Source organism: Pagrus pagrus (assembly GCF_965226575.1).
Source record: "Pagrus pagrus genome assembly, chromosome: 3".
NCBI lineage: Eukaryota > Metazoa > Chordata > Actinopteri > Spariformes > Sparidae > Pagrus > Pagrus pagrus.
In genome coordinates, this window is record NC_140187.1 from 11,429,566 (window position 1) to 11,447,557 (window position 17,992).

Consider the following 17,992-nt stretch of genomic DNA (forward strand, 5'->3'; position numbering starts at 1 on the left):
GAGCGAGAAAATGGAAAACAACTTCTTTTTGGCGTTGATGAGGCTCCAACATTTCAGAAATGACGCACATGAACACTTCCCAACTCGAGGAATGGGACCATCTGAGGAACACGTGAAAGCGGCGTAAGGCTCAGTATTGGTCTGGCTGCTATTCTGTGGCTGCGGCTTCCCTGGGCTCAAAAAGTTTTTCGAAGCTGCTGAAGCTGATTACCAACCACTCGCACATGGAACGAGTGCCGAGCACAATACGCCAGTCACAACATGGATATACACGATGATACAGAGGCTTATAAACTCTGAAACATTTCGAAACAAATGATATACAGACTCCCACTTCTCCCTCATTCCTTACCGTCTTTTTTCTAACTATTTATCTGGGACTATCTTTCCATCTCGCTTTTGTTCCCTGCATTTTTCCTAATTAGGAACAGACTCTGGTGTGTTTGCAATTACACCACTTCCTCACTCCCTCTTCTCGAGCAAACCAACTAAACAACCGTACCGTTCTCATTTGCTGACCTCCTCCGATCATCACCGGGCAGATTCTGTAAACCTAGACCCCCTTTTTCTCCCTCTAATCTGACCTCTTGACTAGCGGATACTCACAGCATCTGCGGTACTTTCCCCTTCTTCACAAAGATGCTGATACCTCCCTGCTTTGTGCTTTACTCTATAAACACCCCTGTGCTCCCTTTCGCCCGCCTCCCATGCTCCTCTGCCTCCCTTCCTTCCCTGGGGCCCCAGCTAGCGAACACATGTGCTGTGTGTCAGTTGAGCGCAGGGCTCTCTGGGGTTCAGCGGGGCGGATGCTAGATTGGCGGCGCCTTGGCAGCTGAATGCTCTTTTAACGGGACAGCGGCTCCATATGGCGCACTGAAGCCCATAAAAAGGGAAGGGAACGCTTTATAGGCATGTTTCACACTTCCGAGTTCCCACTTTTCCCTCTCTCCTCCTCACCCGCCTCTCCCTCTCTCCCTCTCGCTCCCTTTTCCACTTCCTCACCCCCCGATTTTTTCCCATCTGTCTATTTCTTCCCCAGCCTTTAAGACTCTCAGGGAGAGTTGGAATCAAGTTGTGGGGACCCCACCCCCTCGTAATAAATTAGCAGAAGGAGGGGAACAGAGGTTTCTTGTCTCAGCGCTCTCAGACAGACAGATGGAGGGCCTCCAAAGGTGAGTAAGAGGTAAGTGTGGAAAAAGAGTAGATTTTGACTGCTTGAAGTTACAGCAGTACAACCCGACTGACGATTTATGGGCTGCTTTAGTGAGGGGAGCTCCTAAAAAGTATACTCTTGCATACTCCCCCTGGTTACAAAGGGGCTCGAGAGGCTGTTTAACACACACACACACACACACACACACTCATCTGTTGCTTGTCAAGTCAACATGCAAATCTCGATCGTTACTTTGAACTGCAGAGTTTATTCAATTAGAAAACCTACACACACGCCTATTTATAGAATACTGCAGCGTGTCCTGGAAACACAGTTACTGTTACAGAGACTGTTACTTTTCCGTCGTCACTCGCAGGCTGTAACGCACATTGAATATTCAGATCGTACTGAATGAGGGTTACGCTCGTGCCAAGGACCTTCATCTCTTTTATCACTTCACATATTGTGCTTAATAATTTCAGCCCAGAGAAGCGAGTAATGCTTTTAACAGGGCTGGACGATTCCGACAGGCTGCAGGCCGAACGTGGTTTAAAAGTTAACTGAGAGGGGGAACAAAAAAGGGAAGTAATCCAACGGAGTAATGCAAAGCAAATATAGGAAGATGGAGACAAGGTTGAGGATGTGTTTACCTTGAGAAAGGGAATAACAAAGGGCCGTAAGGGGAAGTTGGTGGCCTCCTGAAGCCGTGAATGGAACTCCTCAATGGTAACTGTTGAATTCTGAGAGGCGGGGAAAGTAAAGAGTCAAGAAATCAGTTATCGACGCTGAATGTTAAATGATTGATCAGCACTGTTTAAAAAAAGAGAATTAATGAAGAAACTTACCACGAGGGCCAGGACAAGGCTTCGGACGCTGTCTCCAATCTCAGGCGAGATGTCGTTGCCAAACTGCTGCAGCGTGGTCAGGAAACGTTTCAGCTTGCTCAGCTGGCGAGCCCCACAGGTGGCCGGCAGCTGCTGGTTCGCCAGCGAAGAGGAAGAGGAAGAGGATGGTCCGTTGCTGTAACGCTGCGGTGGAGATGGCACTGCATTCAGTGTCGGTGGGGAATGATGATTCCCGTTGGTCACTGGGGAGAAATGATTACATTACTAAATTAAGATGCTTTTAAACCTACTTGAGAGAATAAAGACACCGTCTGCAAATGTGTAAAAGTCCAAATACATCAACAAACAAGCCGATCAATGAGAACTTGGAGGTGGAAACAACAAGAGAAGTATCAAAAGGTTTGCTGGGGACAGAATCAGAGGAGAATTCAAGAATGACCCTTACATGCTGTGGTGGAAAAGGAGGCCGGGCGAGGGCCGCTGGGGTTGACAGAAGGCAGGGGTGGCATAGTGGAGCTGACGCTGCTGCTGGGGGCTGATCTGGAATGAGTCTTAGCATCCACAGGAGAACCGGGCATGGCAGGACTCTTCTTCTCTCTACTGTCTGCAGAAAGAGGGGAGACAGAGGTCAGCTGTGGGTCGAGAACCAGAATGCTTCGGAAAAATGTTGTTCTGTGAGCACGGCGATGGATTTAAATCAAACCAAAGCTACTTGAAATGCGTTCAGTGCGTCATTTATCCAGTAAATATGAACACGTATTGCAACCACTGAATGAAATGAAGGAATTTAACCCCACAAGACAAATAAACAAGCAATTAAAAACACTTTTTTACCATCAGCTCAGTAAATCAGCGCAAAAGCTTCATGTCTATGGCCACTAAAGAAAACAAAAATGCCCAACCAACCCCCCCCAACCCACTTCACATCATACAACACATACTGCCAGGGCATCCAACGACCCTGCTCCCCCCTCCATCAAAGAGCCAGATGTCTAAAGTTTAGCCCCTCACTCCCAACTATTCAGATCAATAACATAAGAAATGCTGAAGAAGCCTATTGTGTGGGAGAAGAATGCCCCCTCATTGAGCTCCCCCAGCAAATGTGTGTGTGTGGTGGGGGGGTGGGAGACAGCGAGAGAAAGGGACGAGGTTATTTCACGCTTTACTAACAAGATCGCCAAAGCTTTTGAATGTTAAACGCCACTCTTCAATATGCTATTGCAGCTGAATGAGACCACCAGATACGGGGGTACGGAGAAAGTGGAGTGGGCGTGTGTTGGTGGGGAGATGTGGGATCAGAAGCGGCCTTTGTCTCCCGGAGATCCATGAAGGCCGGGGTCCCGTCTCCATTTAGAGTGGATCAGACTTTTCTAACTGCTTTTCGAGAATGAACGGTTAATAGACAAGCACGGTCCCGCAGGTCATGGGTCAGCAGAGAGCAGCTTTTTAAATGTGGATTCATGGTTTTAGGGCTTTGGCTTCAATGGCACCCTTTATGTCTTTTTCACAGCTATGAACTCTGCGTGGCCTTGAGCCGCGGGGTCCCAGTTTATAAAAGGCTTAAGTTGGAAGGTTTAAGCCGTAACTCGAGAAGAACTCGAGAAGGAATTACACCTATTGAATCAATTAAAAGGATTTCGGAGTGCGAGAAATATGTAAAGATGTGCAGAAATCAATGCATTAAGAATTCAGAGAAAGCTTAGCCTAACTCCCACTCTCACAACAAAATCACTTCGTCTGTTTGTCTTCCCTAGAGGCAATTTATCTGCACACTTTCTCAGTCTGCCCAATGCAACTCATCTGTCATATCTGCAACTCATTACACGGCGTAGACAGTTCCTTCCTTCTGTTTTGCAGTCCTCTTTTTCCTCTGCCCCTCTCCCTCTCACTCTTTCTCAGCCCTCTGGCCTGCCTGCCACCGCTCCACCTGTTCACCAACATAGGGGGCAGGAAGGAGGGATCTATGCAGACATTTGGACTGTCATACCCACCATACATGCGGCCTGCCAGTTCACCACAGGAAGCAGCCTGCAGCACGCACGCACACACACAGACACACACCGCTTCCAAAGCTACGCACACTCCAGCCGTATGGCCAGGAAATTAGACTGACATCTCAATAACAGAATCAACGGGGCATATGGCCTCAGTGTCAACACTGTTACCATGTAAACAACTTTATGCGTACACAAGAGCTTCGGGCAGTCAGTCATATACCGTTGCGTTGCAAATGTATTCGCAAGCGCTTTATTGACACATCATCAACAGTCCCCTCACTGGCTGTGAACCGTCGTTTCGTGTCCAAATTGACTGAAGCTTCTTGTAAGCCTATTGTGTTTGACGGTTCTACAACAAACACATTGTACACGCGTCTTATTGTACATCCGGAGAAATTTGCAGCCGTGCTCATGCAATCCCAAGATGTCGTTAGCCCTGCCAGAGGTAATGGCCAAAGCGGGAGACATCAGGTGTGTGTGCACGCAGCGCCGACAGCCCAAAGAGAATTGCCGCTGCTTGTCAATTAGACAGCGTACATAGCTGAATGACTTCATCTGGCTTGCGAGCACCTGAGTCCGCCGTATATAGTCTCAGGACTGTCAGGGGAGGCAGCTGTCACAGCAGCCACAAAACACACAAACACAGACACACACAGACACACACACACACACACACACACACACACACACACAGAGTGTGTACAAAGGTCTAATGTTAACTCAGGTGAATATTGGCTCAGAGGAGGATGTTTGTCTGGTCTAAATGCCACCTGTCATCAATGCTCTAATCGAACAAAGGCAAGGTACACAAGGCTCCTCAACAACAGGATCACATGGAAGCGCCCTGATGCATAAACAGATCAATCTTTAAAATACTTTTGGACGTTTTTTTGGATGCAACAAAATAAAATTCGAAAACTCGGCTCATACCGTTCCCCGCTGCTGTTCCTCCACTCATCTAAAACAGATGATGTGCAAATAAAGTCTTACGAGCTCGTTAGTTACTCGAGCTCACTTGTTTGCCTTCTACGACAATTGTCATTGCGGGGATGGAAAAGCAATGTGTGCATCTGCGGCGATGGCTGTTGTTGCTAGCCAGGTGTTCCTTGTTTGTTCAGCTTCAGGTGACGCTCGTGTGCATTAAAACATTCAATCGGCTTTAATTGCCTCTGCCTCTGCAGGTGATGATTCAGAATGAGGCTCAGGCTGAGGGAGAAGGGGGGGATGAAGAGAAGGAGAGAGTGGTGGCTCAGTGGGAATAGCCCTGTTGTGTTCCTTCTCCTCTCTCTCTCTGTGACTGCGAGCAATCCATTAAATAATGAAATCGGAAACAACAAGACAAAGAGAATATTCACTTATCTCCTCGGGTGAAGTGAGGATTTATAACCTACTTTAATGAGTCAGGACAAAACAATTAGACTTGATGTGATATATAAATACTTGTTTTTCAGTTAACTCTCTGGCAGCTGTGAGTCATGAGGCATGTTTGCGCGGCGGTGAAGGATCGTGTGTGCACTCGTGTCGCAACTGCTATCTCTGTCCTGTCAGTGTAGATGAGGTGAGAGGAGACGTAACGCAGGCCTGACTCATTTATCAGCGAGCAAAAAAAAAAGACAATTGAGAGCATGTGCAACGCTACAACTATGTGGGCTCGGAGCACAGATGTGTTAACACTCAGACACACTCATGAACGGGTGTTTCTGCAACTACGTCCCAGCTGCAGAGCATTATCACATCTTGAAATGAAATAGTTTCGATTTGGAAAAAAAAGAAGAAATGATGAAGCGTTTGACCACATTTTTCATGTCACACAACTGTAGTGTCAGTGTTGTGGTAAGCTTTGTGAAATTGGCTAATTCAATTGCAACATCACATCAACTTCACATGAAACACATTTGACTGAATCAACTTGAAAAAAAAAAAAAGGCCGTACAACAACTCTAAAGCTGTCATTAACACATTTTATATCTTGTATGTATTACAAAATAAAACAAAACGTATACGTTCAGTGAGTTAGCTAACACACTGTAGCTTTCTGACCGTGTAAACAGAAGTAGGCTAAGCTAATTCAAACCAATCTTCAGTGTGTTGGTGGTTAGCTTGACAGCTAACAAGTCAACACAAGTCAATAATATACATTCTGAGTTGCTGCAAGCTTATTTTTTCCTCTTTTTGCAAAGTTAGCTTTGGTCCACCTGTTTTAACTCTTTGTTGTAGCCTACCATGCTAAGCTACGCATGTTTTAGACCATGGGGGCACAGAAATTAAGTTTCTATCTTGAAATTAAACAGCACACACACACACACGCCAAAAAACGTTGTGTATTCCTTGGAAGTACAAAAGCATTAGCCTACTACCACCACATTTGAAAGAAAGAAAAATAGGCTATCCCTCATTTTGAGCAACTAGCATGTAACATCACAACTGAAAACAGAGACAACAGCAACATAGGCTATTTGAAAGTGAAGTGGGGGGAATAATATTAAAAATAAACCCAGTGGTGAGCCATAAAGGGAGAGAAAAGGGCAAGAAGTTAAGTGAAAAGGATAAAAAAAAAAAAAAAAAAATTGCCAGCCTTTAAGCTCGGGGCAAATAAGGGACAAGCTAACAGCCCCCTTAGCAGCCATGCAACTGATGGGCACTTCTCCTCCTCCTCCTCCTGTACCATATGGATCTAATCGGCCAAGAGCTGGCCAGCTGGGACCTCCAACAGTCACCTGTGAGGGGGGAGGAGGGGGGTGTAGAAGGGACTGCTGGAGCCTCCTCCACTAAGCCAAGGCAGCCCCCTCCTCCACACACACACACACACACATCTCTGCCTTCCCTCCAAGGAGAGGAGGAAGGAGGAGGACGTGGAGGGGAGGGGAGGGGAGGCACGAGGCGGCTGAATGCAAGCGAGTGGACTTAAATGCCGGGGAGACAAAGGCTGCACCTGGTCCCCGTCCGTCCACGAACACCACTACAATACAGCACACATCTGTTCCTCTATCCTGCGCTCCCTCCTGACCTCCACCCACACACACACACACACACACACACACACACACACACACACACACACACACACACACACACACACACACACACACACACACACACACACACACACACACACACACACACACACACACACACACACACACAGCAAAGACAAGGGTGCATGCGCCAGCACTCACACAACCAACATCCACTTACAAAAGCAGATAATTCGGTCTCTCTCTGTGTCGTTTTAACCTCATAGCTGAACAACAGGTTCAAGGACTTCAGTATTTTTAGAGGATTTTCGGCGTGTGTGTGGTGTCAAATTTCTGAAAATTAGAAGACGCGTGTCCCCGCTCCTTATTGCCATCAATTTAATTTATTTCATTGCTCCCTTGGGACTGACACCCTCTCAACTGTTGCCACAATTCTGTTGCCCTCCGTTCCACGTAAGCAGTCACCTGATACTTTTTTACAATATAGTTAAAATCGTACCGTAAAGACAAGCTACATGTTGATGGGCAGTTTAAAAATAATTCCATACTTGCATTATTTTTTGTCATTTTAAAGGGCCTAATTTTACTCACTCTTTTACACTGTTGTAACACCTTAACGGGCCGCGCAAGAGTGTTAAACAAGCGGCGACGGGAATGAGAAATTAGTCTGCACATTGGAGGTGCCAGAGCTGGAGAAGGACGGGCGCTTATAGGGATGGAGGATGGGAGGGAGGGAATAACAAGGACAGAAAATACTGTTTTCATTTGGTTTCATCTGAAAGACACGTCTAGTTGTCAGACGCAGAGCCAGGCTGTTTTTCTTGGCGCTCATTACCACCTTCCAGCCCCGTAGACTACATATTTGGACAAAACCCAATGTCAACACTGCGCTCCTCGACTCTGCGAGGGAGGGGAGAGACGGGGGGGTGGCGAGGTTGACAGTAAGGGGGAAAAGGGAGAGAAAGAGGTGTACATAGGCAGGGAGAGGAAGGAGGGAATAATAGGTGAAGAAGCGACAAAGAGACAGAAAATAAGCATGTGCCTTTTGTGCACAAACGTGAACAGAAGTGTTCCAGTAGTGAACTCCTGATGGTGAAAGAAGCCCTCGCATGACCTTGTCACTCAGTGAGATGATTACAATAACACTCCTGTATGCCACATAGTGAAAAAAAGGATCCAGGGATGGAAATGCACTTAACGGCAGAGCGAGAGAGAGGGAGAAAACGAAAGAAGGGACGGCGAGGCAGACAGACGTCGTCCATAAAAACTAAGAATGAGCAGTAAAAAAGAGGCACAGTGATGTGATGCTGGAAGCAGAGGAGGTTTGGCTGAGGCCGGACAGCGAGAAAGGACAGTGTCCACGTGTACATGAGGTCAGACCGCAGGGAGAAGAGGGAGGAGAAAATACTGGATGTGATTTAAAGTTAGTCACTGAAACACACAAAACACAGCAGGAGGAGATCATCTTTTCTTTGGACACCTTTCAAATCAAAAGCACTTTTCAAGTACTTTCAAGGTGCGTTTTCAAGCTTCTCCAGGAACCTACATCTGTAGTAAATTAGATATTTATATTCACTACATGCTTCAAATGATTACTTCACATCACATTAAATCAAATGATGTCCAGCTGTAAACAACCAAAGTAATGTTTACCGATAGCATCAGAAAAATCTTCACTGGTTGATTTTCATGCTTAAACAAACCAAAGCATTCCTCGTTTTCAAGACTGAACCGAGTATTCAAACGGACCTTAAAAGGACAACATTATTTCATACTGTTTTACTTCACCACCTTTCTAGCTTCAAACAGTGTTCTGTGGATCTTATTTTTATGATAACACATTTTATTATGAATGTAACGCAGTTAAATTGCAAGCACCCAAACAATTTTCAAATCTCTAAAAAAACACATTAAAATTCAAGGGTTTTCAAGGATTTGGAGCATCTGTACAAACCCTGAAACCTTATGTGACACCAGTACCTCTTGCAAAGAAGCAAAGTAGCAGTAAACAGCTTTAAGCACAAACTTTGAAGGACTTCCAAAACAAAAGAAATAAACCTAATGCGTTAATGAACATACTTTTAATTAATTATTAACAGCAGCATCCTCCAGTTCACATAAATAATCATAATCAAACAAAAAGGCCCATGGCTGGAGAGTGGGGGTAACATTGTATGCACGTTGTCAGTGGGTCAAATGAATGTGTGTTACTCAACACAGACACAGCTGTGCCTCGAGGGATGGAGCTGGAAGTGGATGTGTCTCATCGTGTGTGTGTGTTGGCCCCATTTACCAGGTGTTGGGTTTGTCATCGCCTGAGTGGAGTGAGGACAGTTATCCTCTAAAACACACACACACACACACACACACACACACACACACCTGTGAAATGGCCTGCCTGAGGCACATGTACACACATCACAACTGTGACATAACAGGGACAGTTCAGATCTGTCAATCATGACCTCAGACCACAAAAGCTGTGACACGCTCACACATATCCGCAGACTCTCTCACGCCGGCTCCGAGGCCTGTAGATTATCTGCCTATCTGGTTACAGCCCTTCTCACCTCGCCGTAACTAACTGGTTAGCACGGCCATCAATCATCCGGAGCCTGGTGATTCTTTAAACCCCGAGACTGCGACGTGAAAAAACAATCAGCATTTCAAACTATGTTGTCCTTACTTTCTTTTTCCCCCCGCTGCATGTTTATCCTCAAGGTGAAGAACATGTCAGAAGAGACTTATAGAGCTCCCCTGCCACACAGTGAAGGCGTATATCATCATGTGCGTCTGGAGGATTAAGACCGGGTGGCTCCTATACATTACAAACCCAGACAATCAAGTTAACCTGCAGCCAGGCAAAACACTGTTTTTCCTCAACTCTGCGCTACATACGCAGTCGCCCACTCTGAACTCGTGAGTTACGGTAGTCCATAAAACAAAATACGAGCTCGAGACACGGAGAAAAACAAAGCAAGCATTAAGGCTGGTCTGTTTCGGACCAGGTGTCAGAGGCCTCAACAGCCGAACGGCCTGGGCTCGGGTCCAACCAGATGTTGCTATCACCACGGGCCATGCCGAGGACATTCACACTGACTTTCTTGACCCAGAATGAAAGCGTGCAATGACTCAGTAGGGCTTTTGTTTTTATCTTCAACTCTATACTTTTGCTTCTACGTTTTAGGCATTTTCACTGACATTTATCACAGTGACTTCAAATGAGCAGGCACGTAGAAGGTCAGAGTTTCTTGGCAGTAAACATGCTGTTTGATGGATGTACACAAGTCGCTTTGGTGTACTTGCCTTGAGCTTTAAGACTCTCAGTACAGTATTCATCCTAGATACGCTCTATGATCAGGCTTTCAAAAGCACATTTCCTGTCCAACATGGTGTGAAGTGAATCATATCACTAAGCACATGAGCAAACCTCGTGAAAAACCACAAACAAGTCTACTTACTATATAGCAGAAAAACAGACATTATCCGTTCCCAAAGCGTGTACTATATACAAATGAATAATCTGTCACCCTCAGGTTTTTTTTGGGGGGAGGGGGGTGCTGGGATTCAAAGCTAAGCAGCAGGTATGGTCCATAGAGTCCATAAACAGAGCTGTGGGCAAGCTTAAGCCAGCTGTATAAAAGACCAGAGCTCAACAGACGCTGAGAGAGACAGATAAGTAAAACAAAGAGGCCAGCTGTGCTCAAAACAATGACAGAGATAGCTGCGGAGGATGAGCGCTTGTTTGTGAGCGTGTGGGCAGAAGCGTGTTTTGAGTGAGTGTTAGTGTTTTTAATCACTGCGGATGCATACCTTGCACAGAATGCACGTTTAAGTACACGGTATTTTTAGTGTAGCATTCATTCTCATTTATTTTCCAAAATCATGTTCTTTTGTGTGTGCATCAGACCGGTGTCTTCATAAATCTCAACAACACGCACAGTTCTCGTTCGCATGCATTCTTCGTTCTTACTGCTACTAAAGAGCAAATGTGTGTGTGTCTACTTCAAGGTTTTAGTCTCAGCGAACCAGTGATAAAGGGCAAGGTCTTCTTTTTTGGTGAAAATACACCCATTTTTGTCCACCGTCTCAGAATTGAAAGGGAAAGTAAGAGGGCGAAAGAGAGAATAATGACTTTGACAGAAAATTCATGGAGAGAAGCTGCACCACCCATTTCTTGTCCACCCACAAACCCCCACAACAAGTCCTCTTGAGCATCAGCTCTTGTCTTCTGGGTTTTGCATTGGAAAAACAGCACTGTTTGTCCAAGAAAGTTACACCAGAGTACACATAAAAAAGGCAATGTTCCCATCTATCTGTGCTTACTTGCACACTGAATCAACACACTCTGTGCCTCTGCGCGAATTCAAACTGCTTTAAGTCGATTGTTTTGACGCTCCAACCTACAAACAGCACATCAACCTCAAATGTAAACATGAAGGCGGCCATTTTGAACCAACAAGCTCAGACAAACCAAGTATACAGTGTGCTACATCTGCTCGGAAGGGCACCGAATTAGACAAACATCCAGCGAGGCAAGTTGAACCAGACGAATGACGCAGATGTTTTTCTCCGGACTTAGAAACAGTAGCTAACAGGCTAACAGATATCAGCTTGCGCTCATGTTGATCTGTGTCTGCAAGTAGCAACTCTTCACAAGTGCTAACCAAAAATGGTTAATGTAGCTTTCAGAGCTATATATAAAAAAAAAAAAACCTTCAGTAGCCACTATATCGCAGATGACATTTTTTTAACTTTTTAAATTGCATGTCATTTATTATCATTTTATCTTTGCTGACAATAAATCTCAATTCAGAACTCCAATTGATTTGGTTGAGAAATTCAACTGAGGTCACTTCACAGCCTTTTAAGCATGTCCCGATGCCCTTTCCTCTCAGACCACACCAGCCCAGTAAATAAGGGTCTTGTCTTGGGTCACTGAGCGGATCTCTCAAGCCGGGAGAGGGTCAATAGACCTCTGCGAGAGACCCCTGACTCATGCACTTAGCACAAGGACAGGGGCTCCCACACAATGTCAGTGGGGTCGCAATCGGAGAGATCGGGGAGCGCAGGTGGTTCGATGCTCGTAGACACAGATACGCGTCTACACACACTCAGTCAGGAGACCTTCCCCGCGATGAAACGATCTTTCAGAGCGCTACTTGTAGCGACTGAGTCGTTTCTGTGGTGTAAATGACCCAACCCTTTCATGTCCACACACACTCAAACACATAAGCGAGTGCACACATTCAAAACACACAACCTCTCATTGAACCCCTGGGGGCAGATATCACAGCCCTCGCCACTGGAACTAATAGAGCACTTCCTGCGAACTCAAACTCTTGAAGCAGCTGCTCTATTCTATGCGCTGTGTGTGTGTGTTGAAAAAGGGGGTATTCTGTGGGTGAATTCTTTAGATAATAGCGTGGTGAACAGTGAGGGTCATGGTGGTCCGTTTCTCCACACTTTCAGTGGAGAAACTCACAGCTGGGAGCGAGAAAAGAAAGGAAAAGGCTACAGAAAGATATAAGACAAGCAACCTTGTACTTTAGCAGACATAATGTCTACAAGACACCTGGCACGCACACACACACACACACACGCTCGCTCCCTTAGACTCAACCGTGCTCTTATCAGACACGCGCCACATAAATCCATCACAAAAACAGTAACTGTGCATCAGGATTGAATGGAGGTAAAATACGTTCCCTGAATAAAATTAACTGAAATGTCACATCCTTGATCTTTGCACAAACACACACACACACACACACACACTTATGCAGACACAGATACAGACCAGCGCCTGCTGTCAGGAGGCTGACAGTGTCCAGCAGACCAGACAGGGGTCTCTGGTTTGAAACTGTGCAGCAGACAGTCTCTATCTCCCTGATGGACTGGCCTGGCCTGGTGTGACACAAGCCAGGTCTCTCTGCCTTTTCTCTGTCTGCTTCTCCCTCACACACCTCCTCCGCCTCCTCCTCCTCCCTCCATGCACACAACACAAATTCTCTTTTCACCCGAGATTTCCAAGGTTATCACACAAGTTACTAAAATATCCATGTTAGCAGAATGTGACATTTGCACTCTGTTGGGATCCACGCTCTCGCTGATGTCAGTGTTGTATAACATGTAAGCACAGCATGAAAGACAGACACAGCAGTTCCCCTCCTCTTCCCATATGTCTGGGATACTGCACAGCAGATGTACACGTCTTCTTTACCTATTTTCTTCTGCTCTGCTTGCCATGTGAAAAAAAAAAAAAAGATTACTATCCGAGTAAATGACAGCTGAGACACAGAGAGAGAGATATGGAGCCAATCACATTGTCGGGTTTGATGATCGGGAGGTTGAGGTGTGTTTACGCATAAGTCTGTTCCCACATATAATTCCAGGTAGATTTGCCTTTTCCTCTACCTGCCACAAGTGGAAGCAGATGGAGATGGAGGGGGGAGTTGAGAAATAAAGAAACAGAAGGCTCCGTGTTTTGGCTGCCAGATCTAGCTGATTTTGTGCTCAGAGGGAAGTTCACTGGAAAAATGCCCAAAAACCTCAGATGTCAGACTGCCACGGCAATACAGTAAAAAATGTGCTACTGCTGCTGATGTTGCCACATGATGCCAAACACTGGAATATGCAAGAGAATTTTTGGGTTGAGGTGCATTTTGGGAAAGGGGAGAGAAACAGAAAAAAAGGAAAGGTGTATGTCTGAGACGTTCAATAAAAATCTCAAGAAAACAATCAGGCGATCTTAAGAGTCTTCTAAGCCATCAGTATTTTGCCCATATGGCAGCAGAAGTTTTTGTGCACTGCTAAAGGAAGCAGGCAGACATATTCATCCCTCCTTCCCTCCTGCCTCAGTGGACAAGGATGAAGAGATGAAGAGATAAAGAGGAAAGGATGAGGCACCATCTGTACAGTGCAGAGCTGCTCTGGGAATTAGGATGGAACACACACACGCACACAATCGCACATAAATGCAGTGTTTGAGAAATCAGACGCACTCACGGACACAAATAGAGATCAAATGATTCCCTGAAAATACACCCAGAAATCCCACGTTCAAACTCTTGTCTCCTACCTCCACTCTAGTAGAGTCCACTTCTTCGGTCCTTTGAGAAAGTCAGCTGCAGTGGCGGGCTTTTTGCTTTCTTATCCTTTCCTTTTTGTCTCTTTCTGCGAGTCCACTGCTTCATATGTCAGGCATGTGTTTGCATTCCCACATATGTGAGCTCCAGTGTGGCGAAGGCCAGAGCCAGAGACACAGATGGCACCCAGATGGAGACAGATAACCGAGCCGACCAGCGCAACGCTGCACTACACACACACTCACACTCTATCTCTCCCTTACTTTCTCTTCGCCTTTTGTCTTCCTCTCATGCGAAGCTCTCCCCGTCACTCTCGCTATCTCCTCCACTCGATCTGCCTCCGCTGTTGTGCTTTAATTTCTTTAACTCTCTCTTTCTCTCGCTGTGTTCGCGTCCTCTCTCCTGCTCGCTCTCTCAAGCTCTGAGCCTCCCTCCCCTCTCGCTCTCTCTCTTCCAGCTCTGGCTCCTCCCCTGTTTTCCCACACACTGTCCTCTGCTCTGTTTTCATGGGCCGGCGACGTCACACAACCCCCACCCCCCTGCAGTCACCCTCCTCCTCCTCCTCCTCCCCCCCACCCATTCCCCCATGGATCCTGGCCAATCATCCGCTGCTGACTGGCTCTATTCAACCTGCATTCACCGGCAATGGCCCCTGCAATTAACATAACTAATTGCTTTGGCACCTAAAGGCTAAACAAGGGGCCGTGCCAAGTGAGACAAAAGTGTGTGTGTGTGTGTGCATCTGCATGTGTGTGAGCGAGGGTGGGGGTCCCTTTGCAACCCCACCCTCTCCCCTACTCCTTTAGGAGAAGAGGGGATCTCCCTTTAAAATGTTTTTATACTAACTACCCCCCTCCTCCCAGCCTCTTTCACTGATGCCCTCTTTTGTCTCAGCTCCTTAATGCGGCTGCTTCAGCCTTGCATGCCAGCCAACCCATCGGGGGACACTTGAGGAGCATGAATGAGTTATTCTTCTCTCCTCCTCCACTCTACACTCCATCTTCACTGAGTTAAACTTAAATCACTGTCTGATTTACGCCTCGCGTACAAGTGCCGCCGCCGAGACAATGCAGGTTAAGATAATGGAGCCCGGCTGAGATCGGGCCGCCTGCGCGCTTCATTCACTCCTGCCTATTATTCCTCTCCACCAGTTTACTTCGAGAAAGTACAGAGCATGGTGCTAAGTTCATTCTGAGCCCGGGGTAAATAAGGCATTAATCTGCTTTTAATTAGACGACTGACAATCGAGAGAACATGATCAACGTGTGAGAATGCACAGGCACTTGGCTGAGTAAACAAACAAGCAAATGCTTTTCAGACAAAAACAAACAGTTCATTAAGAGAAGGTGCTGCCCCCTCGAATGCACACTCCTGAGCGGCACTGAATAACTAAAAGGCGTAATCCTATCAAAACACAGGTAAAATCCACACTTATGTCACAAAAAGCCTTATCGTGGGTCACCATGTTTCCATGTTTTGTCAAAGGATAGCTCTGACTGAATAGTCACCCGTAATAACCTCTATCTCCCCTCCTCTCTCCGTGTAGGCCTGCTTTATTCAGGGTGCATCTGGTCAGCCAGCAGGCTCAGAGGCAAGGCCAGGTGGCTGTGAGCGAGGGAGAGAGGGAGGGGGTGGAAAGACGGAGAAGCGAGGAAGGCCTCGCATCTGAAGCTATATACTGTAACCCACATGCTACTGTAGCGCAGAGGAGGTGGTGAGCCGCAACTGACACCACCGACGGACAAAAGGCTCCAGATTTAGGTCGAAACCCAGGTGTAATGACGCAGGTGGCAGATTAGCGAGCATGCTTACTGGAGTGCTACAGCCGTTTCCTCCATCACAGGCTAGAAAATCATTGCACTTATAATCCATCTCAGTGACAGCCCAAGTGTAAGCTAAATCAAGTCTGATTAGTAGGAAGTAGTAGACGTTTCTGCAGTGCCCATATGAAAGAAAGGTAGTTTAATTTCTTATTTAATTTCAAGTTAAGATAAGCGATATAATTAATCTAGAGCGCCAAATTAATTCACCAACAGGTTTTCCTTAAGTACCACAGTCTCGAATAATTCTGTACCACCAGCTGTCACATTTTTGTCAGTAGTTTCGTGGCATCTTACTTTGGAGCAAAACTTAAGCCATTTGATTTAAACACTAGAGCTTGACTCATACTCTGGAGTAAAGAAATTCAGAATATGTGGCAGTACTGGCAGTGCAAATGCGTACAAGCCAGCCCCGGCCCACATAAAAATAAACAAAAAATATGTATTTACATGGAACGCCAAAGACTTGGATATTAATAAAAAAATGCCTCTTCAGGGGATAATGGAACTGAAATATGCTTTTACTGCCTCAACCTCAAGTCCCCAAAGAAGTAAAATGGGAAAACTAATTGTATACAGATGGGCTTGAGTTTCAAGGGGTTCAATTAAGATAAAGAAAAGATAAACCTGCAGGCATCAGGCTGATTTGAAAGGCAAGCAACACACAAATAAGCACAGCCCTGATGCAGGTAGCCTAGTGGAAGGGTGACTTTCATTGGTCACTCAACCCAACCCAGGTGCCATTCACCCCTTTCTCTTAAGCCTTCACAAAAAGGGCGTCGTCACACCCTGATTGGCCAGGAGGGGAATTCCCACAAGCTGCTTTCACTCATTAATGAGTAGTCGGTCGCCACACCCTGCACACAGGTGATCTCAATCCACTGCAATCAGTCCAGTAAGATTAAAATTCTGCCAAACCGAAAAAAAAAAAAAAGAGAGCTTTCACTAATATCCTAATCATGATTTATCAAATTGTACAAAGCTGCACATTGCATCATCCAACAAGCTTTTTAGAAAGGTTAGGCTGCCCAGACCGATTTGAGCCCTGTATGAAAAAGCGGACAGAGCCCGTCAACACACGGGAGGAAATTTAGAGCAGTCCGATCAAAAGGATGAATCTGGTTCAAGTCTTGCTGCAATGCAACGTCATCAGGCGAGGCACTGCATTAGATTAAATATGTGCAAGCGAACATTCCTGGTAGATTACCTCTGCAGCATTTGGACCGTTTACCTCATGATTGTTGTTAAAAAAGATAAAACTTTCCAGAGTTGTAAAATCCTGTTTGTCAGTATAAACTGGAAGATTGCGAGGTAAACAGTAAAGATATGGTCTTCAGGTTTCGACGTAATTTAACAGGAATGTGTTAGCGGACAGTTGTGTTGTGTTAAAGTTAAGCCTGGTTCAACTTTTTTATGAAGACAATCCTGCCTCGACACCGCTGCAGCATCCACACACTCGGCCCATTCGAATGAATGTGATGGGATCAACAGGGCTGTACAAAGCATTGTGCTGTGTGTTTGTGTGTACTGAGCCTTTAAACGCACTAATCTGTGACTTCAACCGGACTTCCTGGATCGTATTTCATTGTCTCACCATTACCTGGAGCAAGACACCCCCCACCAACGCAGCCCCATGCACTGTCTTTTTTACACAGGGCTGTTTTGGGTCTGAAGCTCTGCTTACCTTTAGAAGGGAATGCGAAAAAGGGTGGTTGTCACTGTCGGGGTTGGGGCTGTTATAGGGATTATTTTGCAAAAGCAGTCGTTTTAAAAGAGATCAATAAATAAATAATCAATAAATAATATCCAGAAACTCTTTGGCCTTTTCCATACACGTGTGCTGGCTCAGCTTGACCTCGTTTAACTCGCGGCAGGGACTTCCGTTTCATTACAACAGGGCTTCCTGCGTGAAGGTGTCATTAACTAATGACTCGCTTGTCTTGAGCAGTGGTCAAAGTAGTGGCTCTCAACACTTTTGCTCCACAAACAAAGTTCTGCTTATTGGGTGATATGTTTCATTTTCCATCAATTCTTTACAATAAACATTTTCTTTGTTTGTTTGTTTGTTTTTTAACTGATTTAAAAGCTTTTATTATGAAGCAGCAAAATCAGGA

At 45.8% G+C, this 17,992-nt stretch overlaps 1 protein-coding gene across 5 annotated transcripts in view; it reads right to left on the minus strand.

Moving 5' to 3' along the window:
* The window catches only part of cbfa2t2 (CBFA2/RUNX1 partner transcriptional co-repressor 2), a 51,709-nt gene that overhangs the window by 8,491 nt on the left and 25,226 nt on the right, over positions 1-17,992 (minus strand). For 3 of the 5 annotated variants that reach the window (XM_084349235.1, XM_084349234.1, XM_084349233.1), the window contains 3 exons: positions 2,444-2,602; positions 1,999-2,240; positions 1,804-1,893 (listed from right to left, as the gene is read on the minus strand). In XM_084349235.1, the coding sequence (XP_084205361.1) occupies positions 1,804-1,893; positions 1,999-2,240; positions 2,444-2,602 (491 nt within the window). Of the gene's footprint in view, positions 1-1,803; positions 1,894-1,998; positions 2,241-2,443; positions 2,603-14,051; positions 14,488-17,992 lie in introns of those variants that run through there. The other 2 variants (XM_084349237.1, XM_084349236.1) reach the window with 2 other exon arrangements.